Source organism: Trichomonas vaginalis, chromosome V (genome assembly GCF_026262505.1).
Source record: "Trichomonas vaginalis G3 chromosome V, whole genome shotgun sequence".
NCBI lineage: Eukaryota > Parabasalia > Trichomonadida > Trichomonadidae > Trichomonas > Trichomonas vaginalis.
The window spans coordinates 6,772,072-6,790,766 of record NC_067207.1 but is presented as its reverse complement, the minus strand read 5'-3'; the positions used below and the strand labels follow the sequence as shown (position 1 = coordinate 6,790,766).

At 34.2% G+C, this 18,695-nt stretch overlaps 8 protein-coding genes and 3 pseudogenes across 11 annotated transcripts, besides 3 other annotated features; 7 read left to right on the top strand and 4 right to left on the bottom strand.

Annotated features, from left to right (window-relative positions):
* Window positions 1-1,574: part of a mobile genetic element that runs on past the window's edge.
* A 261-nt stretch (window positions 1,575-1,835) lies between these two features.
* On the top strand, window positions 1,836-2,051 carry TVAGG3_0290720 (uncharacterized protein; the record flags this gene model as incomplete). The annotated part of the gene is made up of 1 exon (XM_001580276.1): window positions 1,836-2,051. The coding sequence occupies one exon, from the start codon at window positions 1,836-1,838 to the stop codon at window positions 2,049-2,051; it is 216 nt and encodes a 71-aa protein (XP_001580326.1).
* A 2,016-nt stretch (window positions 2,052-4,067) lies between these two features.
* Window positions 4,068-4,165: a terminal%2Cinverted (terminal inverted repeat of Maverick transposon ID:TVAGG3_0290510).
* Window positions 4,068-18,695: part of a mobile genetic element that runs on past the window's edge.
* TVAGG3_0290710 (uncharacterized protein) lies at window positions 4,175-4,741 on the bottom strand (the record flags this gene model as incomplete). The annotated part of the gene is made up of 1 exon (XM_001580275.2): window positions 4,175-4,741. The coding sequence occupies one exon, from the start codon at window positions 4,739-4,741 to the stop codon at window positions 4,175-4,177; it is 567 nt and encodes a 188-aa protein (XP_001580325.2).
* Window positions 4,758-5,055, bottom strand: TVAGG3_0290700 (uncharacterized protein; the record flags this gene model as incomplete). The annotated part of the gene is made up of 1 exon (XM_051229123.1): window positions 4,758-5,055. A coding segment is annotated over one exon (298 nt), but the record flags the coding sequence as incomplete, so codon positions are not given.
* Window positions 5,528-8,548, top strand: TVAGG3_0290690 (annotated as a pseudogene). Its single transcript has one exon. A coding segment is annotated over exon 1 (3,021 nt).
* On the top strand, window positions 12,129-13,361 carry TVAGG3_0290680 (annotated as a pseudogene). Its single transcript has one exon. A coding segment is annotated over exon 1 (1,233 nt).
* TVAGG3_0290670 lies at window positions 14,760-15,206 on the top strand (annotated as a pseudogene). The gene has a single exon. A coding segment is annotated over exon 1 (447 nt).
* TVAGG3_0290660 (organellar and viral DNA polymerase type B) lies at window positions 15,439-15,759 on the bottom strand (the record flags this gene model as incomplete). Its single annotated transcript, XM_051229122.1, has 1 exon — window positions 15,439-15,759. One exon carries the CDS (start codon window positions 15,757-15,759, stop codon window positions 15,439-15,441), a length of 321 nt encoding a protein of 106 aa, XP_051098852.1.
* Window positions 16,756-16,956, top strand: TVAGG3_0290650 (uncharacterized protein; the record flags this gene model as incomplete). Its single annotated transcript, XM_051229121.1, has 1 exon — window positions 16,756-16,956. The coding sequence occupies one exon, from the start codon at window positions 16,756-16,758 to the stop codon at window positions 16,954-16,956; it is 201 nt and encodes a 66-aa protein (XP_051098851.1).
* On the bottom strand, window positions 16,985-17,563 carry TVAGG3_0290640 (uncharacterized protein; the record flags this gene model as incomplete). The annotated part of the gene is made up of 1 exon (XM_051229120.1): window positions 16,985-17,563. The coding sequence occupies one exon, from the start codon at window positions 17,561-17,563 to the stop codon at window positions 16,985-16,987; it is 579 nt and encodes a 192-aa protein (XP_051098850.1).
* TVAGG3_0290630 (uncharacterized protein) lies at window positions 18,001-18,366 on the top strand (the record flags this gene model as incomplete). The annotated part of the gene is made up of 1 exon (XM_051229119.1): window positions 18,001-18,366. One exon carries the CDS (start codon window positions 18,001-18,003, stop codon window positions 18,364-18,366), a length of 366 nt encoding a protein of 121 aa, XP_051098849.1.
* Window positions 18,394-18,678, top strand: TVAGG3_0290620 (uncharacterized protein; the record flags this gene model as incomplete). The annotated part of the gene is made up of 1 exon (XM_051229118.1): window positions 18,394-18,678. The coding sequence occupies one exon, from the start codon at window positions 18,394-18,396 to the stop codon at window positions 18,676-18,678; it is 285 nt and encodes a 94-aa protein (XP_051098848.1).

The window sequence follows — 18,695 nt, the reverse complement described above, 5'->3', positions numbered from 1 at the left end:
TGTTGAATTTGTGCTATCTGTATTATTGAGCGGCGCTACATTTTGCCAATCAGAATTTCAATTCATGCTGAATAACATCAAAGTTCCGTCAGAAGCTACATTTCATCGAGTCCAAGAAAAGGTTGGTCGTGTTATCATAGAAGTTGCCAGAGAATCTGTTAATTATTGGAAATCTCGAATGAGAAAATGTTCGGGACTTTTGTTTGACGGTTCTTGGAGTCAGAGAAGAAATGCAATGTTTTGCTATGTACAATTTGTAGAAGAGAAACTCAAAAAAATTGTAGATTGGGAAGTGATATCTAAATCTTTTAAAAATTTCAAAGGTAATTTCAACGGAAAATCAAATGAAATGGAATTTGAAGGCTTAAAAAGAATGCTGAAGCGTTGAATAATAAAAACGTGTAAATTTTTTTGTGCATGATGGCGATGTCAAAATTGTTTCTACAATCAAAAATACGTTCAAAGGTATCAGAGAATACAGAGATCCTGGACATTTTCTTAACAATATACAGAAAAAGCTCAAACTGCCAGAATTCAGAATCTTATCTAGCATTTCAAAGAATTTATTGCGTTGGCTTAGGCAACTTCTCAATGACACACATATGTCAATTAAAACAAAGAAGTTTTTATGGTTGAATTCCGCTAAACATTATGCCGGAAATCATAAATTTTGTCCAGATCCTGAAAAATGCAAGATGATTAAACCATGGAAATATGCAAAAAATAAAACTGCTATAAAAACACTTAAAAAATTCCTCGAAGATACCGTAAAAATCTTTGATATGGTAAAAAAGATTCATTCAACTCAAGTAGTTGAATCGATAAACCATATCAAAGCAATGCTTGCTAATAAAAATATTAATTGGCATGCTTCTTGGCCAATTAGGATGGCAGTCACAATATTGCATTTCAATGAAAGTATGTTTGAAACAATTGTAGCAATAAGATACAGGTTAAATTTACCAACAATGCCAGAAATGATGAACAGATATTTCAGAATGTATGATACAACAAAAGATTTAATCAAAGCATTCAAAAATTCAAAGCAAGTTCAAAAAAAGTTTGCGGCATTAAGAGCTATAAAGAGAGGTCTTCAAGCTACCGATGATCATATTACTCTTAAATCACATAAATAATTATTAAATTTATTTCACCCTCAAAACATCATAATCTTGCACCTTCTTTGAATAAACACTTTCCCCTTCTATTTTTAATTAATGTTTTTTAATTGTCCAAAATTTTTAGATTATATAAGATATAATTTTTTATAAAAGTATTATTTTCTAAAAGATAAGTATATATTCTTAATCACAAAACCTAGCATTTTATCATATCTATATATCAGCTTCCTAAATATAATACTCATATAGTTAGTATGATTTTAATGTTTTTGAACATGAAACGAAAATATGATTACAATCATATAACATAATGGAGTTATTGATATAACTTATATGCATGATACATTAAGAAGTCTTCCAACAATATAGATATAGTTGTAGATTCCTATGATTCCTTTTATATTGTGAGATAATAACATTTTTATGCTGTCAGGAGCCTATGAGTGCCCATCCTTAACGAAACATATGTTGGTAAAATAAATTATGAACTTCGCGATGATTCTAATTTAGGATTCCTTAAGTGGTTAGTTGTTATTATTATTGTTGGTATAGTTCTTGGAATTGCTTTAGTAGCAGGTGTTGCATATTGCTTAAAGTAGTAGGATATGATGGGTTTTGTGACTTTTTTTGTTACATCTATATATAGACGATGCATTAAAAAAATCAAAATTAAAAGATGAAAATGAATTTTTAATTTTAATGAAATAATCAACTATGGCTGCAGGTATATTTAAGAAACTGTGGGATAGAGTAAAAAGAGGAGCGAGTAAAGTTTGGGAAACATTGAAGAAGGGGGCAAATTGGATATTTAAGAATAAAGAAGCAATTAGTGACGTTGCTGAATCAATAACACCAAAAGCTGCCCCAATAAGAGAAGTTTTAAATAAAGGAGAAAAAGTTTATCAAAGACTACAACCGATACTAAGATAAAAATAATTTTAAGCCGCTAAGCGGCGAGATGATCCATAGGATCTCATATTTATTTTTCCACTATCTACCTCCTATTTTATTAAGTATTCCTTCAGCAATTCCACCAACTGCGTTACCTGCTTGTGCTCCCATCGCCGGATTACCTGCTTTAGTACCTAATACTCCACCTATGATAGTTCCTGCCGTTTTCGCTACTGGTGCCAAAAAGTTTGCAACGGGTTTAATAATCTTTTTATAAACCCAACCCGCAGCTTTCTTAATTCCATCCCATAATTTTTTAAAGAATCCTGCCGCCATTTCTGATTTAATATTAATTAAAAAAATATATTTCATCACTTATATTCTAATTTTTATTTAATGATAAATGAAACCGATTTTAAAAATAAATGAAACAGAGGAGGAAGAAATAAATGAAAGTGAAAATGTTCAACAAAAAATAAACGTTGTTAAACCAATTACTGAAATAAAAATTTTTTCATCTGTTGAAGAATTTAATGACTATTATGCTAATAATAAAAAATTATTTGAAGAATTGACAACGTGTAAATTGAATAAAATGTTTAAAGTTGATGGATTCAAAATTTCAAAAATAAAAGGAGTGGTTAGTTTGAAATCTATTCCTCAATCAAGAATCACCTCATTAATGAAAATAGATGATTTAACAAAAAGAATAGAAGAGATTGAAGAAAGAATGAATCAAATAATTGATTTCATAAATTCAAATAATCATTAGTTTCTTAAAGTTCAATGTTGAACTCATCAAATTCATCTTCATCATTACCATTACCATTACCTTTAGCGAGTTTATTTACTCTTTCAACTTTATCTTTTGATAGTCTTTCGTTTAATTTTTTCTGAAGTTTTTCGTTACCAAGTTCTAAAATTTTACATGGATGATATTTAAACCCGTTAAATTCTTTTTCCTAAGTTTTAATCATTAATCTACAAAGAACTTTAGTGAGGTGGTTTTGTTGTTTAAACCATTTATCCTTAATATTTGTTATAAATTCAATATCCGGAATTAATTCCCAAATTTTTGAATTTTCGATTAATTTACCATCAAATGCAAAAGCAATAGGTTTAATATTAAACTTACCTTTATAAAATAAACTTTGTACGCAATCATCAAAATAAACGTCTACTTGTTTAACCTGGGTGAGAATTGGTGAAAGTTTATCCATTAATTGATTCACAGTCACGAATTTTGAGCTGTTCATTTCATACAAAATAAAAAAATAAATTATTCAAAAAATGTAAGACATGAATTTTTAAAGTTTATTTTTTAAAAATTTTTTATTTTTTATTTCATTATGGTAGTGAATCTTTTATTCATGAAAATAATTATATCTGATTTCTTTTACTCTCTCATACATACTAGATTTAAAGAATTCAGAATATTTCCCATAATCTCCTAAATGTTTTCTTATCTTATTGGTTTTCCATTCATTATATGAAACTGAATAAACTTTATCTTTATCTTTGCATCTTTCATCACTTCCAATATATTTATATTTCAATTTTGATTTATTGGTTTCATATTCATTAACGTTTAATAATTCACAGTCTTCCTTTTTAAATAAATGTTTTATGTATTCAGGATTAACAATTCTATAATATTGCTTCCCTTTAAATCTTTGAATATAAACAGGAACACCATCCTCTAAAATTCGATAATCTATTTTATCTGGTTTTACTTGTTGGGTCATTTATGTAAGAATAAAAAAATAAATTATTTTTAAAATAACTTTAATTTTTTAATGGTTTATAAATAAATATATTTTAATGCATCGTCTATATATAGATGTAACAAAAAAAGTCACAAAACCCATCATATCCTACTACTGCTTAATTAAGGCCTTTTTCCTTAATAAGAAGCAAAATTCACCAGATAAATCCAATAATTTACTATAATAAACAATTTACATATAAATTCTTCCTGAAAATTAGTGAATTTTTTTCAATTCAATCACTTAAATCAAAGTCGGGTGTTGCAGTAATATATTTTATTAGACTGAGAAAAAAAAAAAAAAAAAAAAAAAAAAAGGTAGTGGGGCTTCCAGGCACTTCGTGCCCTCTAGCCCCGAAGATGTTTAGAATAAATGAGGTTTTTATTCGGAAAATTGTTAGTCTTCTGGTGTGAATTCGGAGGACTCTTCTTGGATTGAGTCTTGTATTTCCTCCTCCTCTTCTTCCTCCTCCATTGCTTCTGGGAAGAAGTCTTCTTCTGGGTCGAAGACATTATATAATGTGTAATTGAATGACACATTATATCTTTCTTTGAGTTCGCTCCTGACAAAGAACTTAGTTCCAGGAATACAGAAGACTTCTGTGCGTTGGAAAAGCTGATGTCCTGGAACAAATTTGGCAATTAGAGACTTCTTTTTTCCGAATTGTTCAGGAGTTTCCATGACGACAGTAACAACATCTCCATCTGCGAGGTCTTGTTGTTGTTCGGAAAGGTAAAGAGCAATGATATAAATGGTTGCTGCGTTGAATTCGAGAAAGTCGAATTCAAATTGTGTAGTCGTATAGCAGTCAAACCATTTTGTACAGTTGTCTCCGAACTCGTCAATGTATTCATCTTGGTCATATCCGTAACTAAAGACTTGGAATTCGGCAATTGTCTTGTCGAATGACCGTTGGATGTTACGAGGAAGATTTTGACGAACTTGGTATAAAGTTCTCAACATTATAAGCTTAGTAAATGTTGGAAATACTGAACTAAGACATCGCTAAGCTCAATTGGACTTGGAATTGTCTTAGTAAGTTCAATTGAACTAGCAATTGCTTTGTTCAGAACTTCACAGAACTGAGTATTGTATATAGCGTCTGGTTGTGTGTTTTCTTCGGCGTCTTTGAGATATTTAGAGCAAATTTGTTGAAGAATTTCTCTTAATTCGCTGTTAGACTTTTTGGCGGTTATTCTAACAGCTGTGCCAGTTCTTGGAGGTTGTGGGGCTTTGGCTTTGGTTAGCGGTTGAGAATTGTTAATGTTGGCTTCCATTAGACAAAAATAAACTGTTTTTTTCGGACTACTCATAGAAAAGTTTAAAATAAACCGTTTTCGTCAACGGTAACCCCCTCTATTTTTTTATTTTATTTAATAGTTACCGTTGGCAAACCGTTCCATCTCAAATATTGAATGAACTATAAACGTTTTTTGTTTTCTATATATACTTTTTTGTCCAACGGTAAAACTTTTTACACAACGGTTTTTGAGAGTCGTAGCCGTTGACTTTTTTGTAGAGCACTCAAAATAGTACAGCTTTGTCTGGACAAGTAAGGGTCTATCGTCGCTACAGGAAAAGTTACAGGCGTTCCAAGGAAGTATACTTTGAGAAGACTTTCCCCCTTATAGAATGAGATAGGACGGTTATTTTACAAAACTGACAACACTTTGACCGAGTAGTTTTTTGTGCTGAACAAAAAGTGTCATATAAACATCTGTCAAAAACCGCTTTTTAACTTCACTTAAAATGCCACGTAAGCTACGTAAGAATATACGTAAGAGGAAGAGAGCATTGAAACATCCAATAGTAAAACTGACACCACAACAACAGTTGCAACAACAAATGCTGAATGACCCCACTATGTTGCAACAAATGTCAAGCAATCCTATGCTTTTAAACCGAGTCATTGGTGCACAGAGTGGAGGTTTAAGAGCGGCACTTTTAGCGAAAATGGCAGGCTTTGGTGGAGCTGCAGACGGAACAGCTTATAACCCTCAAAGTCAAATGAATTTGAGTTCACTCAAAAATCAAATAACAGATGTCAAAAAGTCAAACATAGACATACAGAAACAAATAAGTGAAAACGAAAAGAAACTAGAATATGACAGACACACAAAGAAACTCAATGAGTTAAACGTAGAGAAAAAGAAGAAAGAAGAACAACTGAAAGAACTAAGTACAGAGGAATATGCGAAAAAAGTGTCAGAAAAAGCAGCAGAAGTAGCAAAAATGGAACAAGATGTCATAAATTTGAAAAACCATACTACTCAATATAAAATACTGAAAGATGAAGAGATAAAACAAAAAGCCCTGAAGACATATATGGATAGCGATGAGTATAAAAAAGAAGTTGAAGCAAATGTAAAGGCAGAAAAACTTTTACAGTTGCAAAACCAAACCGTACAGTATGAAAACTTAGCACAAGAAAGTAAAAATAACGACGCGGCTATGCAAAAGGCAATGAAAAGCGCGGAATATATAAAAGCTAACAATGACTGGTTAGATGCCCAAGCCAACGCTAAAGCAGCCCAACTCATAGGGTCAATAAGGACAAAAATACAAGCGGATGAAGATAGTTCAAATGAAGCTTTAACAAATGCTGACTTTAAGAACGCTTTCGAAGCTCTTCATAGTAAGGTGAAACAAGTGAACGACTTCTCATCTGGAAAGAAACTGAAGTCTGAAGGTTTCGACAAAGAGTTAAGAGAAGTAGCACAAAATATGACGAAAATAACAGATGCAGCAACGAGACAGGCAGTTCAAAGTGCCTATGACGCCGTTAGAGCAACTGTTGTGAAAAGTCAAGAAAAAGAGTTACAACAGACCAAAACAGACCTAGTAAATGCTTTCTTAAAAACGAAAAGTCAGGTAGGACATTACGCTGCAGATGGAACATATGTGCCAGCTGGTGGAACTTATATACCACCAAACCCTCCAAGAGAAGCACCTGCACCAGGACTACCTAGAACATTTACATCGTCACATGGACACAGACACAGGCATGCACCAAAACCAACACAACAACCAACAGTTCAAAACCCTGCACAACAACCAGCACAACAACCACCTCCACAACCAGCACAACAACCAACACAACAACCAGCACAGCAACCAACAGTTCAAAACCCTGCACAACAACCACCTCCACAAACAGAGCAAGGACATAAAAGAAGTAGAGAACAAGGAAACCAAGAATTCTTAAAAATGCTTAAAGAAGAGTGTGGTTTCCCAGATACTCTTGACTTTAGTGACAGATATAAAGAAGCTATTAGAAAGTTCAAGGAAGGAAATACTGACCCGAACCTATTTAGCTTTATGACTCAGCACCAAATGGGATATAATTTCAAACCTGGAAAATACAAGCTCGCTAAGGGATATGATTTAATAGCATATCATCCAAATGACATGAACGAATTTACTCCGAGATATTTGATGTCAGAGCTAAATGACAATACAACTTTCGTCATGAAACGCGTAAAAATGAGACGGAACAAAGAAGAAAGGCTTATGAATGCGGATGACTAGATAGGGAAATTGTTGAAACGTCTCGGAATATATGAAATGCCAGCAGATGAGGTACAAGAAACTCCACAGGAAGAACTAGTTCAGATACAACCAGACATGGAAGAAATAGTTCAGCAACAACAGCTAGAAGAGCCTGAAGGAAACGAACAAGTCACTCCTTTGGAAACTAACTTCACAGAACTAGATGAAGATTTGGAACACAAAAAATCTTGACCCTCAACAAGAGCATGAGAGTGAATATGGAATCTTTCCAAGAGTCTAAGAAAGATTCGGCTGACATAGTAGAAAATATCGAAAAATGTTTGCCGACTACAAAAGACTCCAACACCAGATAAAATATTCAGCATAGAATGGAAGAACTGAAAAAAAATGTACACAAAACAACAACCCTTTTTACTTACGAGCATTTAACGTTCAATCTTCGGATGAACTCGGTGAAAATAAAAGGTTAAATTTCAAGAAAACATATAGAAATGAAACATTTTTAAAGTTCATTCAGAACCTAACCAAGATGGAAACAAACCTACTTTGTTTCTGCAGACGATGGAACTACAATGAGATGGGGTCATAAAGCTAACCGGATAGGTGGTTCATAAACTTACAACCTCAATTCCAAGAAGTTGTAGACGCAATGGAAGTCAATGGTGAACAAGATATAGCTGGTATTTTAAGCGCGGCTTTAATGCCATTGAAAGATATGAAACATGCAGATATTTTGGACCAGTATGAAATGAACATGGCTGATGGAAATATAACACCTGACGTTCTAGAACATTTATCTCAAAGAACTACACAGAACCATAGAGATGGTATATTTGGTGAAGAGTTTAGAAAGAAAGTTAGGGAGAGCGAAGGAAGAGAACCTATTGTACATGACCTTGCAAACGAAAGTTTACAAAATGTCATAAAAACTTACTTTGCAGACAATGAACTGAGAAGGATGAATATTTAAGAAACTCAAATGGACAGTACCAAATGAAATGTTAGTATTGAAAAACATGTTCCTTGACAAAATAAAACCAACTACAGAAATAAACGACGCAAGACTGAAAGATTGGGTAAAAGCTTTCCATTCACAAAAGATATAATTGGTAACATGGAAGAAAACCAGAATGGCTACAAAAACATATATTTGGAAACGAGCATATTCCATATGGACAGGCACTGTTTGAAAGAGCTTGAACCGGAAACTCAGGAAAGAGTCATGCAAACAATACGCGAAGACTCAAATACAGACTATGACAAACTCTTTCTAGGATATAGGTTACCTGAGATGGGCGACCAGAGTCCAAAGGCAAAAAGGGCATGGAAAATTTGCAACATACTAGATACATAATGCAAAGATGCAACAACTTCAAGCAGAGGGCAATGAAGGAAAAAGAAGAGTTAAAAACTCAGTCAGGAAGAAAGTAAAGCTTGGTCCACGTGGGTTCTATTATGACATATAAATCCAACTATTCTATATTTTACTCATATGAAATGTACGCCGCTCAGAATATAACGCCAACAGTTTTGGATGCTATGAATGGAAATGTTTCCGAATGGTATAACGAATGCGACAATGCCATTAGAAGGTCAGAAATAGTTCCTGGAACTTACGAATATACAACTGCTGTTTCTTATGGAAACGTAGGTGAGTTTGGAGAAGGTTCTTCAACAACAGTAGATATTGCATGCGACAGGTTTCATATTATTTCTATGACAACTCTTTCTTATACGTGGAACAAGACATTGAAATAAAACCTTCTGCCAAGTTGTCTGACAAGAAAGGTTGCAATGGAATTTTCTATGTCGGATACCAATATGCTCCAGAAGTTTTCATGGGATATAAGATATATTCTAACTCTGACTTAGTTCAAACAGTAACATGGGCAACTATGAATGGTTCGCTTTGAGAAACTCAGTACAACCACAAGCGAGAGAACAAACAGACCAGTATGCAACTATTGAGAAAAATAAGAAGACTTGACCCTAACGTTCCAGGAGTTTATGTTAACCTTTCTGGACAAACTGCAGCAGCAGTAACCAAAGTAAAATTGAAACTTAGAGTTCCTTTGTCATCTTTTCCTCATCTTCAGGTTTTTAAGATACTTGCCAAACTGGGCAGGAAAAATTTCTATCGAACTTACTCCAAGCAAAAATAACTTAGTCATTGCACCAACACAAGACCCATTCACTCTTACAGACGTAAAGGGAACAAATCAAACGTCATTCGCCGAATTTTGCAAAGACAAAGTTGACTTAGACTTTGGTTTCAAACCTCAACACTGAAGTAAACTATTATTTCAATGCTGCTGGAACTGCTTGGGACCCAGTTAAGTTCACATGCGAAAAATTTGAATGCAAGAGAATAGAAAGCAGACTTGCAGTCTATATGTTGGACCCGATATTTCAAATGCTTTAGCTGCCAAATATATTGCAGTTCCACTTATGTTCCCTATACACCAAATATCTGTCAAAGACTTTGCAGGTGAAGTTGGAAACCAAAGTGCTGACCCAGGTGCAAGAACAGATATTGCCTTAACACTGCAATGAAACATGCAGATACTATGTTTGTACTGTTCAGACGAACTAAAATGACTATTCTTGCTTCTACAACCCTGGTATTAAATACCATATAAACATAGATGGCAAATACTATCCAAGAGAAGAATATTCCACAGTTGAGGATATGAGGTCATACAACTTGACATTAGATGCTATGAACTTTAACAACAACTTCACAACAACCCTTACCTGAAATGCAAAGTTCTATTATGCATATGTGAAAGTATGGACTAATACAGGAGGTCAAAACACTCAATATACAATGGAGACCGTTCAAACTTTTGGCTTGGCATTCCATTTGCTGACTCAGAAGACTTTATGGGTGGTATTTCAACTGTTGGTACAGTTTCAAATACAATATACTGGTGACAGAGACGGTCCAAATGAATTGAAAGCAAAGAAGTTTTACAAAACCAATAGCACTTTTCACGGAAGATGCTCTTTTGAAGATTCGTTCGATGAAACCTGCTGGGGCTCCTCAGATTGGCATAACGACAGCTTCCATCGAGCAGATTTGGCAGAGGTCAGTAAGTTGTTCTTGAACTGACTTCTCTCCGTCAAATATTGACAGTACCGCCAGTTTTGATATAATATTGTATTATAAACTTACCTTTAGAAATATCGGTCGTTTGTTGTTATATTTTTGTCAACGTCAAGAACTTTCACCATCTCGGTTATACAACTTTCTTTGCTTTATGAAAATATTTTGGTTCAGCAAATATTGCTATTCTATAACATTTTCCATTGTTTGTGTAAAGAACTACTCTGTCAATGTATTTGTACTGTTTGTGTGTGTAAACTTTGTTTTTGCTTCAATTCGAAGAGATACTCGAATACGTCCATCTTTTTATTCTAAGTAAAATGTCATTTCCGAAAAATAGAAGCGTAAGTGTTTCAAAAGGTTTTAATGGCGGTGGCAGATGTGAAGTTAAATTCACCAACTCAACAAACAGTCAAAGTGTTGTTGTCAATGTCAAAGACAGAGATGTTGAAGTGGGGAAACATACGAAGACGAAGATGGTATAGCAATTGTTCCTGTAAAAGAACAACCAACATATCCTGAAGTTAGCAGAGACTTAAGTTCTGTTGCAGATATTCGAAACGACTACCAACAACTTAAAGACAAACTTAAAACTCAGGAGAAGATTTGTCAAGCTTTGGGTATAATGTTAAACTTGGTCGAACACAACCTGTAAAAGTGAACTCATATGTCATTGCACCTCATGAAGTTTTGAAAGAACTATTGAAACTTTTTGACAGAGGCAGACGATATAAACATCAAAGAAATAGAACCCGACATTGCTTGCTGTGGTGTTTCATATAATGTCATTGACAAGATATACGTTATGAAAGGAGGTGAAACGTTGAACTTAAAATATAGTTTCCCAGACGTCATAAAAATATTTGACGACCACAACATTTCATATAAAATTTAGTTGCTAAGTAAATGGCAGAAGACACAATGGTTTTATACTATTACGACTAAAAACCCTGAGTCATATAATTCTATAAAACAAACTTACAAAGTCCTCAAGGACGATATTGTAAACTAACTTTAAACACAATGACGACTAAAGCCTGTTTTGCTCTTTTGACACCAGAAGACTTTTATTGTTGTGAATGGTAAAAAATACTCCTTTGAAGATACTTACTCAGATATACCACCAACAGGTTTTGTTGACTTATTTAATACTTTAAGGACGGATGTAACATGTGCTGCAACTAGAGCAGGTTTCATTATGTTTGGATGTCCGACTGAGTTTAGTATAAACGATATGAGCTATAATACAAAACTTATATCTGGTTTTTACTACAACAGTTTCCTATAACAGGAAAAAGGTGTCATACAAGGTTTGTCTGTTCCATTGACTTTAAGTACACCTATTTTATATATTGTTTCAAACTTAGGTTCAAAGTGCTATTCGAATGTCGACAGAAACTACTATGACCAAAAGATACTCATGCGTATAACATACACTTTCTCTGCTGGTTTGCCTATTGTTCATTCGAATGCAGAGTTTTCAGCTTTAGTAAACTCAAAACTTTAGCAAACATAAACTTAACCTTAGTTGACGCAAACTTTGTTCCTGTAAAACTTTTATGTCCTATGTATTTGTCAATGACGGCAGAAAGTTTCGAATTGGAAGATGCAACTGGTGAAAGTATTGTATTACAAGAACAACTTCAACAACAAATAGCTCAAGAACAACAAATGCAACAAATGGAACAACAAACGTCAAGAATAAAAAAAAATATTTTTTTTATTTTTATAAAAATGTACAGAATAGATGTTTCAGATTTTTATGACTTCCAAGCATTCAGAAATATGTGTCCATTTAGAGACTATAACAAAGCAGTCGAGAATTTGAAACGTTTAGTCATTTATGTTGACTCTGCCCCAGAATGTTATGTCATGAAAGAATGGGATGTTGTCTTTAACAAACCAAGAGCGACAATAGTTTCAGAACAAGAATGTAGACAGAAACTTAAGAAAATAAAAGTCGTACAAGTTGGCATGAAGATGTTAGATGCTTGGGATATCTTATTGTCAAAGTTAGAAGATTTTTCAGTTCGAGGTATAAAGTTCTATACACCTTCTCCAAACTTCTATTCTATCTTCACTGGATATAAATACGAACAAGTAGAATGGAAAGAAAATATTATAGAAGCTTGGTTAGACCATGTCAAAGAAATTATATGCAATGGAAACGAAAAGGTTTATGAGTATATCTTATGTTGGTTTGCAAACATCTTACAACATCCAAGTGCTAAAAATGAAACTGCTCTCATTATAATTGGAAAACAAGGAACTGGTAAGAACACTTCTTTACAGATATCTTATGCAAACTGTTAGAAGGTTATTCGAATCCGAATATGACAAACTTAGAAAACATCTGCGGTAAATTTAACTCTTCAATAGAGAATATGAAACTTATAGTATGTAACGAACTTCAAAGCATAGATACAACAAAAGTTTTAAACTCAGATGCTTTGAAGAGTCTTATAACAGACAAAGTTGGAGTTGTTGAAAGAAAAGTATAAAGACCAAAGAGTTTGTGAAAATGTTGCAAACTTCATTATGGTTTCAAACAATGTGTTCCGATGAAGTTAGAAAGTTCTGACAGAAGATATGTAGTTGTCAGAACGTCAGATTCTCATATGCAAGATACAGAATATTTTGACGACTTAGCAGAAACTTTGACACCTAACTTTTACAACCACTTGTTCTCATATTTCATGACATTAGATATTTCTAAGTTCAATCCAAGACAAATTCCATATACCGAAGAAGACAAACATTGTTAGAAGCAAACAAGAGTGTATATGAACTGTTTATAGATGAGACTAACTTTGAGTGTTTAGATGAAAGGTCATTGTACGATGAATATAAACAATATTGTCAAGAGTATGGTTATATGCAGCGTCTAAACGAACATTCTTGGCAAATGTCAAAAGTCTTTTAGATGTTCAGAACGGCGTATATACAAAGAAAAATTTTTCTGAGTAAATTTTAAAAAAATATTTTTTTATCCGATAGAAAAGATGACGAAATATATTTCAGTAATAAGTACATGACAGAAGTCAAAGAAGAACTAGACCCATTCGCTTATTTGAATGTTTACTTCTACCATTTTGAAAAGTCTACATTTGACAAAGTTTGGAACATCGAACCAGTTAAGTTTGCTATTGTGACTAAAATGGTGCGAAATTTGAAGACTTAGACATAGAAGGTTTGTTAGCAGTCAAAGAAAATTTTGACAGAAGGTTCTCAAAACCTTAAAGAAGGCAAAGCATACAAACTTGTTATACCTTATGAACCAAAGAAAGCAGACGACTATGATATTATGAGTCTAAGATAGTTGAAGTTCAAGGTAAATTGGTAAAAAGATTTTAGAGTCTAAGCCAGTGTTTGCTCCTAAAGAGGAAGAGAACATTGACATTGACCCAGAAATGTTCTAAAAATAAAATTTTATTTTTTACATGTCAAATTTCTTTTTCTCTGGAACTGGCTCTGGTTCTTTCTTCTCTTCTTCTACTTTTTTTCTTTTACTTCTTCTCTTTCTCTCTTCTTCTTCTTTTCTGGTGGAGTTATGTCAAATTTTGGCAGCAACCATATTTATGTAAAAGTTCTTTGTCCTTTAATAGCTCTTCTATTCTGTTTTCTATTTCATCTTCAAGAACAGCGCATGTGCCTTCTTTGCATTCTAAGAACTTTTTGTTGGACTTCATCTTTCCAATCGGCGTCATCTCTGTCAACAAGTCTGTCATTGACAAATTTTAAAGACTCTCTGTAATGTTTTATGGTTCTTGTCATATTCCCAGAAACAGAACTTTAGAACAAATTCACCTTTCTTGTTTACACTATGTAAGATTTTATGGTCGACAGATGTTTTGCTGTCGAAAAGTTTGTCTCGAATATAGATAGCGAAATCGCTAGACATTTTCAAAAAGATAAAAATTTTAATTTTTCTAAAAATATGTTAGAAAAAAAAGTTTGCTGACATTGACAAAGAAATTTGAGAATGTTTTAAACAAGAACAAGAGGAAGTTAGAAAATGCTCAGATAAAACCCATACATGACAAGTTCTTATTTGCTCAGAATGGTATAACAGGTCTAATCGCACCACCTGGGTCGGGTAAGACTTTCACTTATCTTAAAATGGCTGCACAACAACAAGAACTAGATGAGAAGAACCCATTCTATGAGTTTAGTTGTCATTTGTAAGTACTTCTGGTCAATTTGACCAAACCGTAAATTCGTTCAAAGATATATAAAAAGTCTAAGTTAGTATGTATAAAAGACTCTGAGTTGTTAGATTGGATAAAGAAGTACCAAAGAAGAGTTTTGAAGTACAATGCTATAAATGAGTATATAAATTCGAAGTTTAAAGACCCAAATGAGGAAATGCAGAGAATATTAGAGAAGAAACACTTCAGAAACAAACAGAAAGAGATAGAATACATTTCGAAGAAATTGCAATCGTTACGATTGGAAGACTTACCCTCATAGATGTCTTCTTATCTTAGATGACTTTGCTTCTCATCTTTGTTAAAGAACAGAGAACAAGACATGTGTCGAATTCTTAAGAAGCTCAGACACTTTAACATCTCTGTTGTCATTTGTGTACAGACAGCCAAGAGTTTAAGTAAGGATGTAAAGAGAATACTTACTGATATCATACTTTTCCCTGGATTGTCCGAAGACGATTTCATGGAACTTATGAAAGAGTCCATGGCAGGTAAGTTTGACAGACATGAACTATGGGAGAAGTACAAAGTCATACAAGACCCTCATACTTCTTTCAGAATTCATATCTACGCGAACAAAGTTCAAATTGTAAAAAGTCAATAAAAATAATGTTTAGGGTAGAAGGTTAGATATACCCTCTTTTCTACCCTCTTTTCTACCCCAGTTATTTTATAAGCGTTTTACATGGTAAACGTTATTTTTAAAATTTTGTGAAAACTCAACGGTTTGACACATGCCCTAAAAATTATTTTACTCATGAATTTTGTGCTGAATTCAATAAAAATATATTTTAGGGTAGAAGGTTAGATATACCCTCTTTTCTACCCCAGTTATTTTATAACCGTTTTACATGGTAAACATTGTGAATTCGTGAAATTCTAAACAATTTCGTAGCTTCTATTTCTTCTGTCAGTACATCGAATGTTTTAACTATGCCGAATGTTTCTTTATATTTCTTCTTGACATCAGATAGAAGGAAATCGTCAGCTGTTGGATAGTTTTTGTTCAGAAATGTCAACATGTCCATTTTATCTTCTGCTGGCTTTTCTGCCTCCCTCTTTAAATCTGCATAGTCGTTTCGCATACGTTCTATCTCTTTGACGGAGTAGTTATATTTCCTCATTGCTGCTTTACATTTTGAACATTGTGGGTTCATTTTAGCATTGTACATTGAAATCTTACCTGCTAGTATGACTAAGGCGTCAATTGCTCTCTTTAACTCAAAAGTTGCGGGTTTTATCTGTTCATTCCATACCTTACCTCTTCTATCTTTTCTCTTATCTGCCATACACATTTTGCAACTAACGAAACAAAGTTGTCGTAGGTCTTAAACTCCCCAGATTTGTATATGTCAGAGATGTTCTTATATACCATATCGCAATCTTTGTCCATGACTTTGTGGTTGCAATGAAATCCAAGAAACTCATAGTTTACCTTTCGTATGAACTTCTTTATTTCTACTGAGTCAGTTGCTTTGACTTCTATTTCATCGAATTCTGGAATAGTGAGCTTTTGTTGTTGGATTTCAGGAAGTTTAGGTAGATGGTCAATAATATCCTGCATTTCATAAAGATACTGTTCATTTGTTTCATCTTTCGCAGTGCAATCTAAATCTCCTTGGAGAAGTTCTTGCTTTATCTTCTGGATTGTTGTTTCGAAAGTATATGAAGAAGGAATGAAGCTTTTCATCTCTACTAACATTGAAGTTGGGTTCATGACTAAAGAGTTTGGTGCTGTTGTTGCTAACATGTTCTTACAATAAAAATAAAAAAATATTTTTTTAAAAAAACCAACTTTATTTTTTATTTCGGGAAAACTCATGACAAATTCAAGAGGGTAGAAAAGAGGGTAGAAAAGAGGGTATATCTAACCTTCTACCCTAAAATATATTTTTGGGTGTAAAAGTGTCATTTTTTCATGTCCGAAGACTCGAAGGTGCAACACTTCCAAAATACCGACGAACTCAGAAGAGCAGCATGGCAGTATCTTCTTGACAACTTCTTTGAGTTCTCCAGGTACACCTTGGAAAATGCTGAAGAACTCCGACACAGAGAATTTGGAGAAATTGCACTCCAATACTACCTTGACAAACAAAGGGTAAACAAAGGGTAAAATAAGACTAAAAACTTAACGTTTAAAAAGTGACATTTTTATGAGCTCCGAGTCACCGAGAAAACTTGGTCAGATGTTAGCAGCTTACTTCCCTGAGGAGGATGGAAGCGTTACATACATAAGGTTCAAAAACAACGAACCTGGAATTGCGTACCAAATTCGCAATTACATGACCATGGAAGAGTACGAAAGGTTTCTACAAGAGAAACCAGCTCTAAACAACTCAGAAAAGAAAGAATAAAAAGTTTAACTCGTAATTGTTTATTTTTTTACTTGTATGGGCAAGCTGCAAGAATGAAGTCGACTATCTCAGTCTTTGTCTTGACCAGTTGGACTGCTCTTGCGAGTACGTCTGTTTTGCGGTCTCCAGCTGGTGTCTGACCTTCGTAATTGCGCATGTTCTTGAGAGCTCCAACTGTAAATGGTTGTAGGATGAAGAGTCTCTCAGACTGCTTGAGGTAGTCTTCACGGTCACGAACCGAATCTGTGGTACGAGTCGAATCGGTCGATTTGAGGGAAGAGACTGAAAGCCTGTCGTCTTCCATAGGGGCTGTGGCATACTCTTTGCGTAAACGGTTCAGACCTTCCTCGAACTCTTGGTCTCTCTTGGATTGAGATTGGAATTGGAATTGGGGTGGAGGGTTTGACATGAACATCCAAGGGTTAGGGCAGTAAGGCATAGGCTGAGGAGGGTAGTTCGGGAAGCCTTGTGGTGGGTAGTAACATTGAGGTGGAAATTGGTAGTAAATCGGAGGTACTTGCTGGAACTGAGGTTGCTGAGGTGCAGGGGCTGGTGCTTTAGGTTCCTCTGGCTTGGGAATGGACTCGGTTGGTGGTACGTCGGACATTGTCTTGAAACAATAAAAGACTTGTCTTGAAAAAGTAAAAGACTTGTCTTGAAAAAGTAAAAGACTTGTCTTGAAAAAGTAAAAGACTTGTCTTGAAAAAGTAAAAGACTTGTCTTGAAAAAGTAAAAGACTTGTCTTGAAAAAGTAAAAGACTTGTCTTGAAAAAGTGAAAGACTTGTCTTGAAAAAGTGAAAGACTTGTCTTGAAAAAGTACGGGTATCGTCTTCAATCAAGACCACTGTTCTCAAATTTGAGAACTTTACACCAAAAATTTCTTGAAAAATAACGGGTCTTGTCTTGAAAAAGTAAAAGACTTGTCTTGAAAAAGTAAAAGACTTGTCTTGAAAAAGTAAAAGACTCGTCTTGAAAAAGTAAAAGACTCGTCTTGAAAAAGTAAAAGACTCGTCTTGAAAAAGTAAAAGACTCGTCTTGAAACAATGACCGACATAGACCCAGCAGATGAGGCAATCTACCTTATAGAGATAAATGAGCTAGTTAGGAACTACCTGAGCCATCTGAAGTCAAACAAGACCATTGCAGGCTGGGTGTCTGGAAGAAGTGCGCTTAAAATTGAAATTGACACTGGAATTGTCCTGCAAATACCAGAAAACACTCCTTTCGACGACATAAAAGAGATGAAGAAAGAAACCCTCTTGAAGTTCTTTGCAAAGCGTCCGTGGATACAACTTCCAAACAGAGAGAACCCAACTGTACGAATTGCCCAAATTCTCAGAGGACTCTTACACTTCTCGGGTCAGGCGTTCTTCATAAACACAGAAGGCGACATCGTACCTTTACAGTAAACATCTCATTTTCACTTCACTTTTTTTATGTTTTTACTCACACTCGTACTCAACAGGTTTGTGTACAACTATTTCAACTGTGAACCTTGTATTGACCGGTCTTCCTGCAAATGCAAGTTCGGTCAATATACAATTTATGGTGGCAAGAAGGACAGTGGGGAATGTTATTCTGACATCTGTTGTTGCGCTCGAGAGAGATTTGAAATTTCAGAGCCAACTCCAACACCAACACTCAAGTTGCCAAAGACTCATGTGAAGAAGAAGCCTTCTGGTAAGTTTCTTATAGCCATATACATGGCACGCTTTGAGTAAAAACATTTTTTTCATTT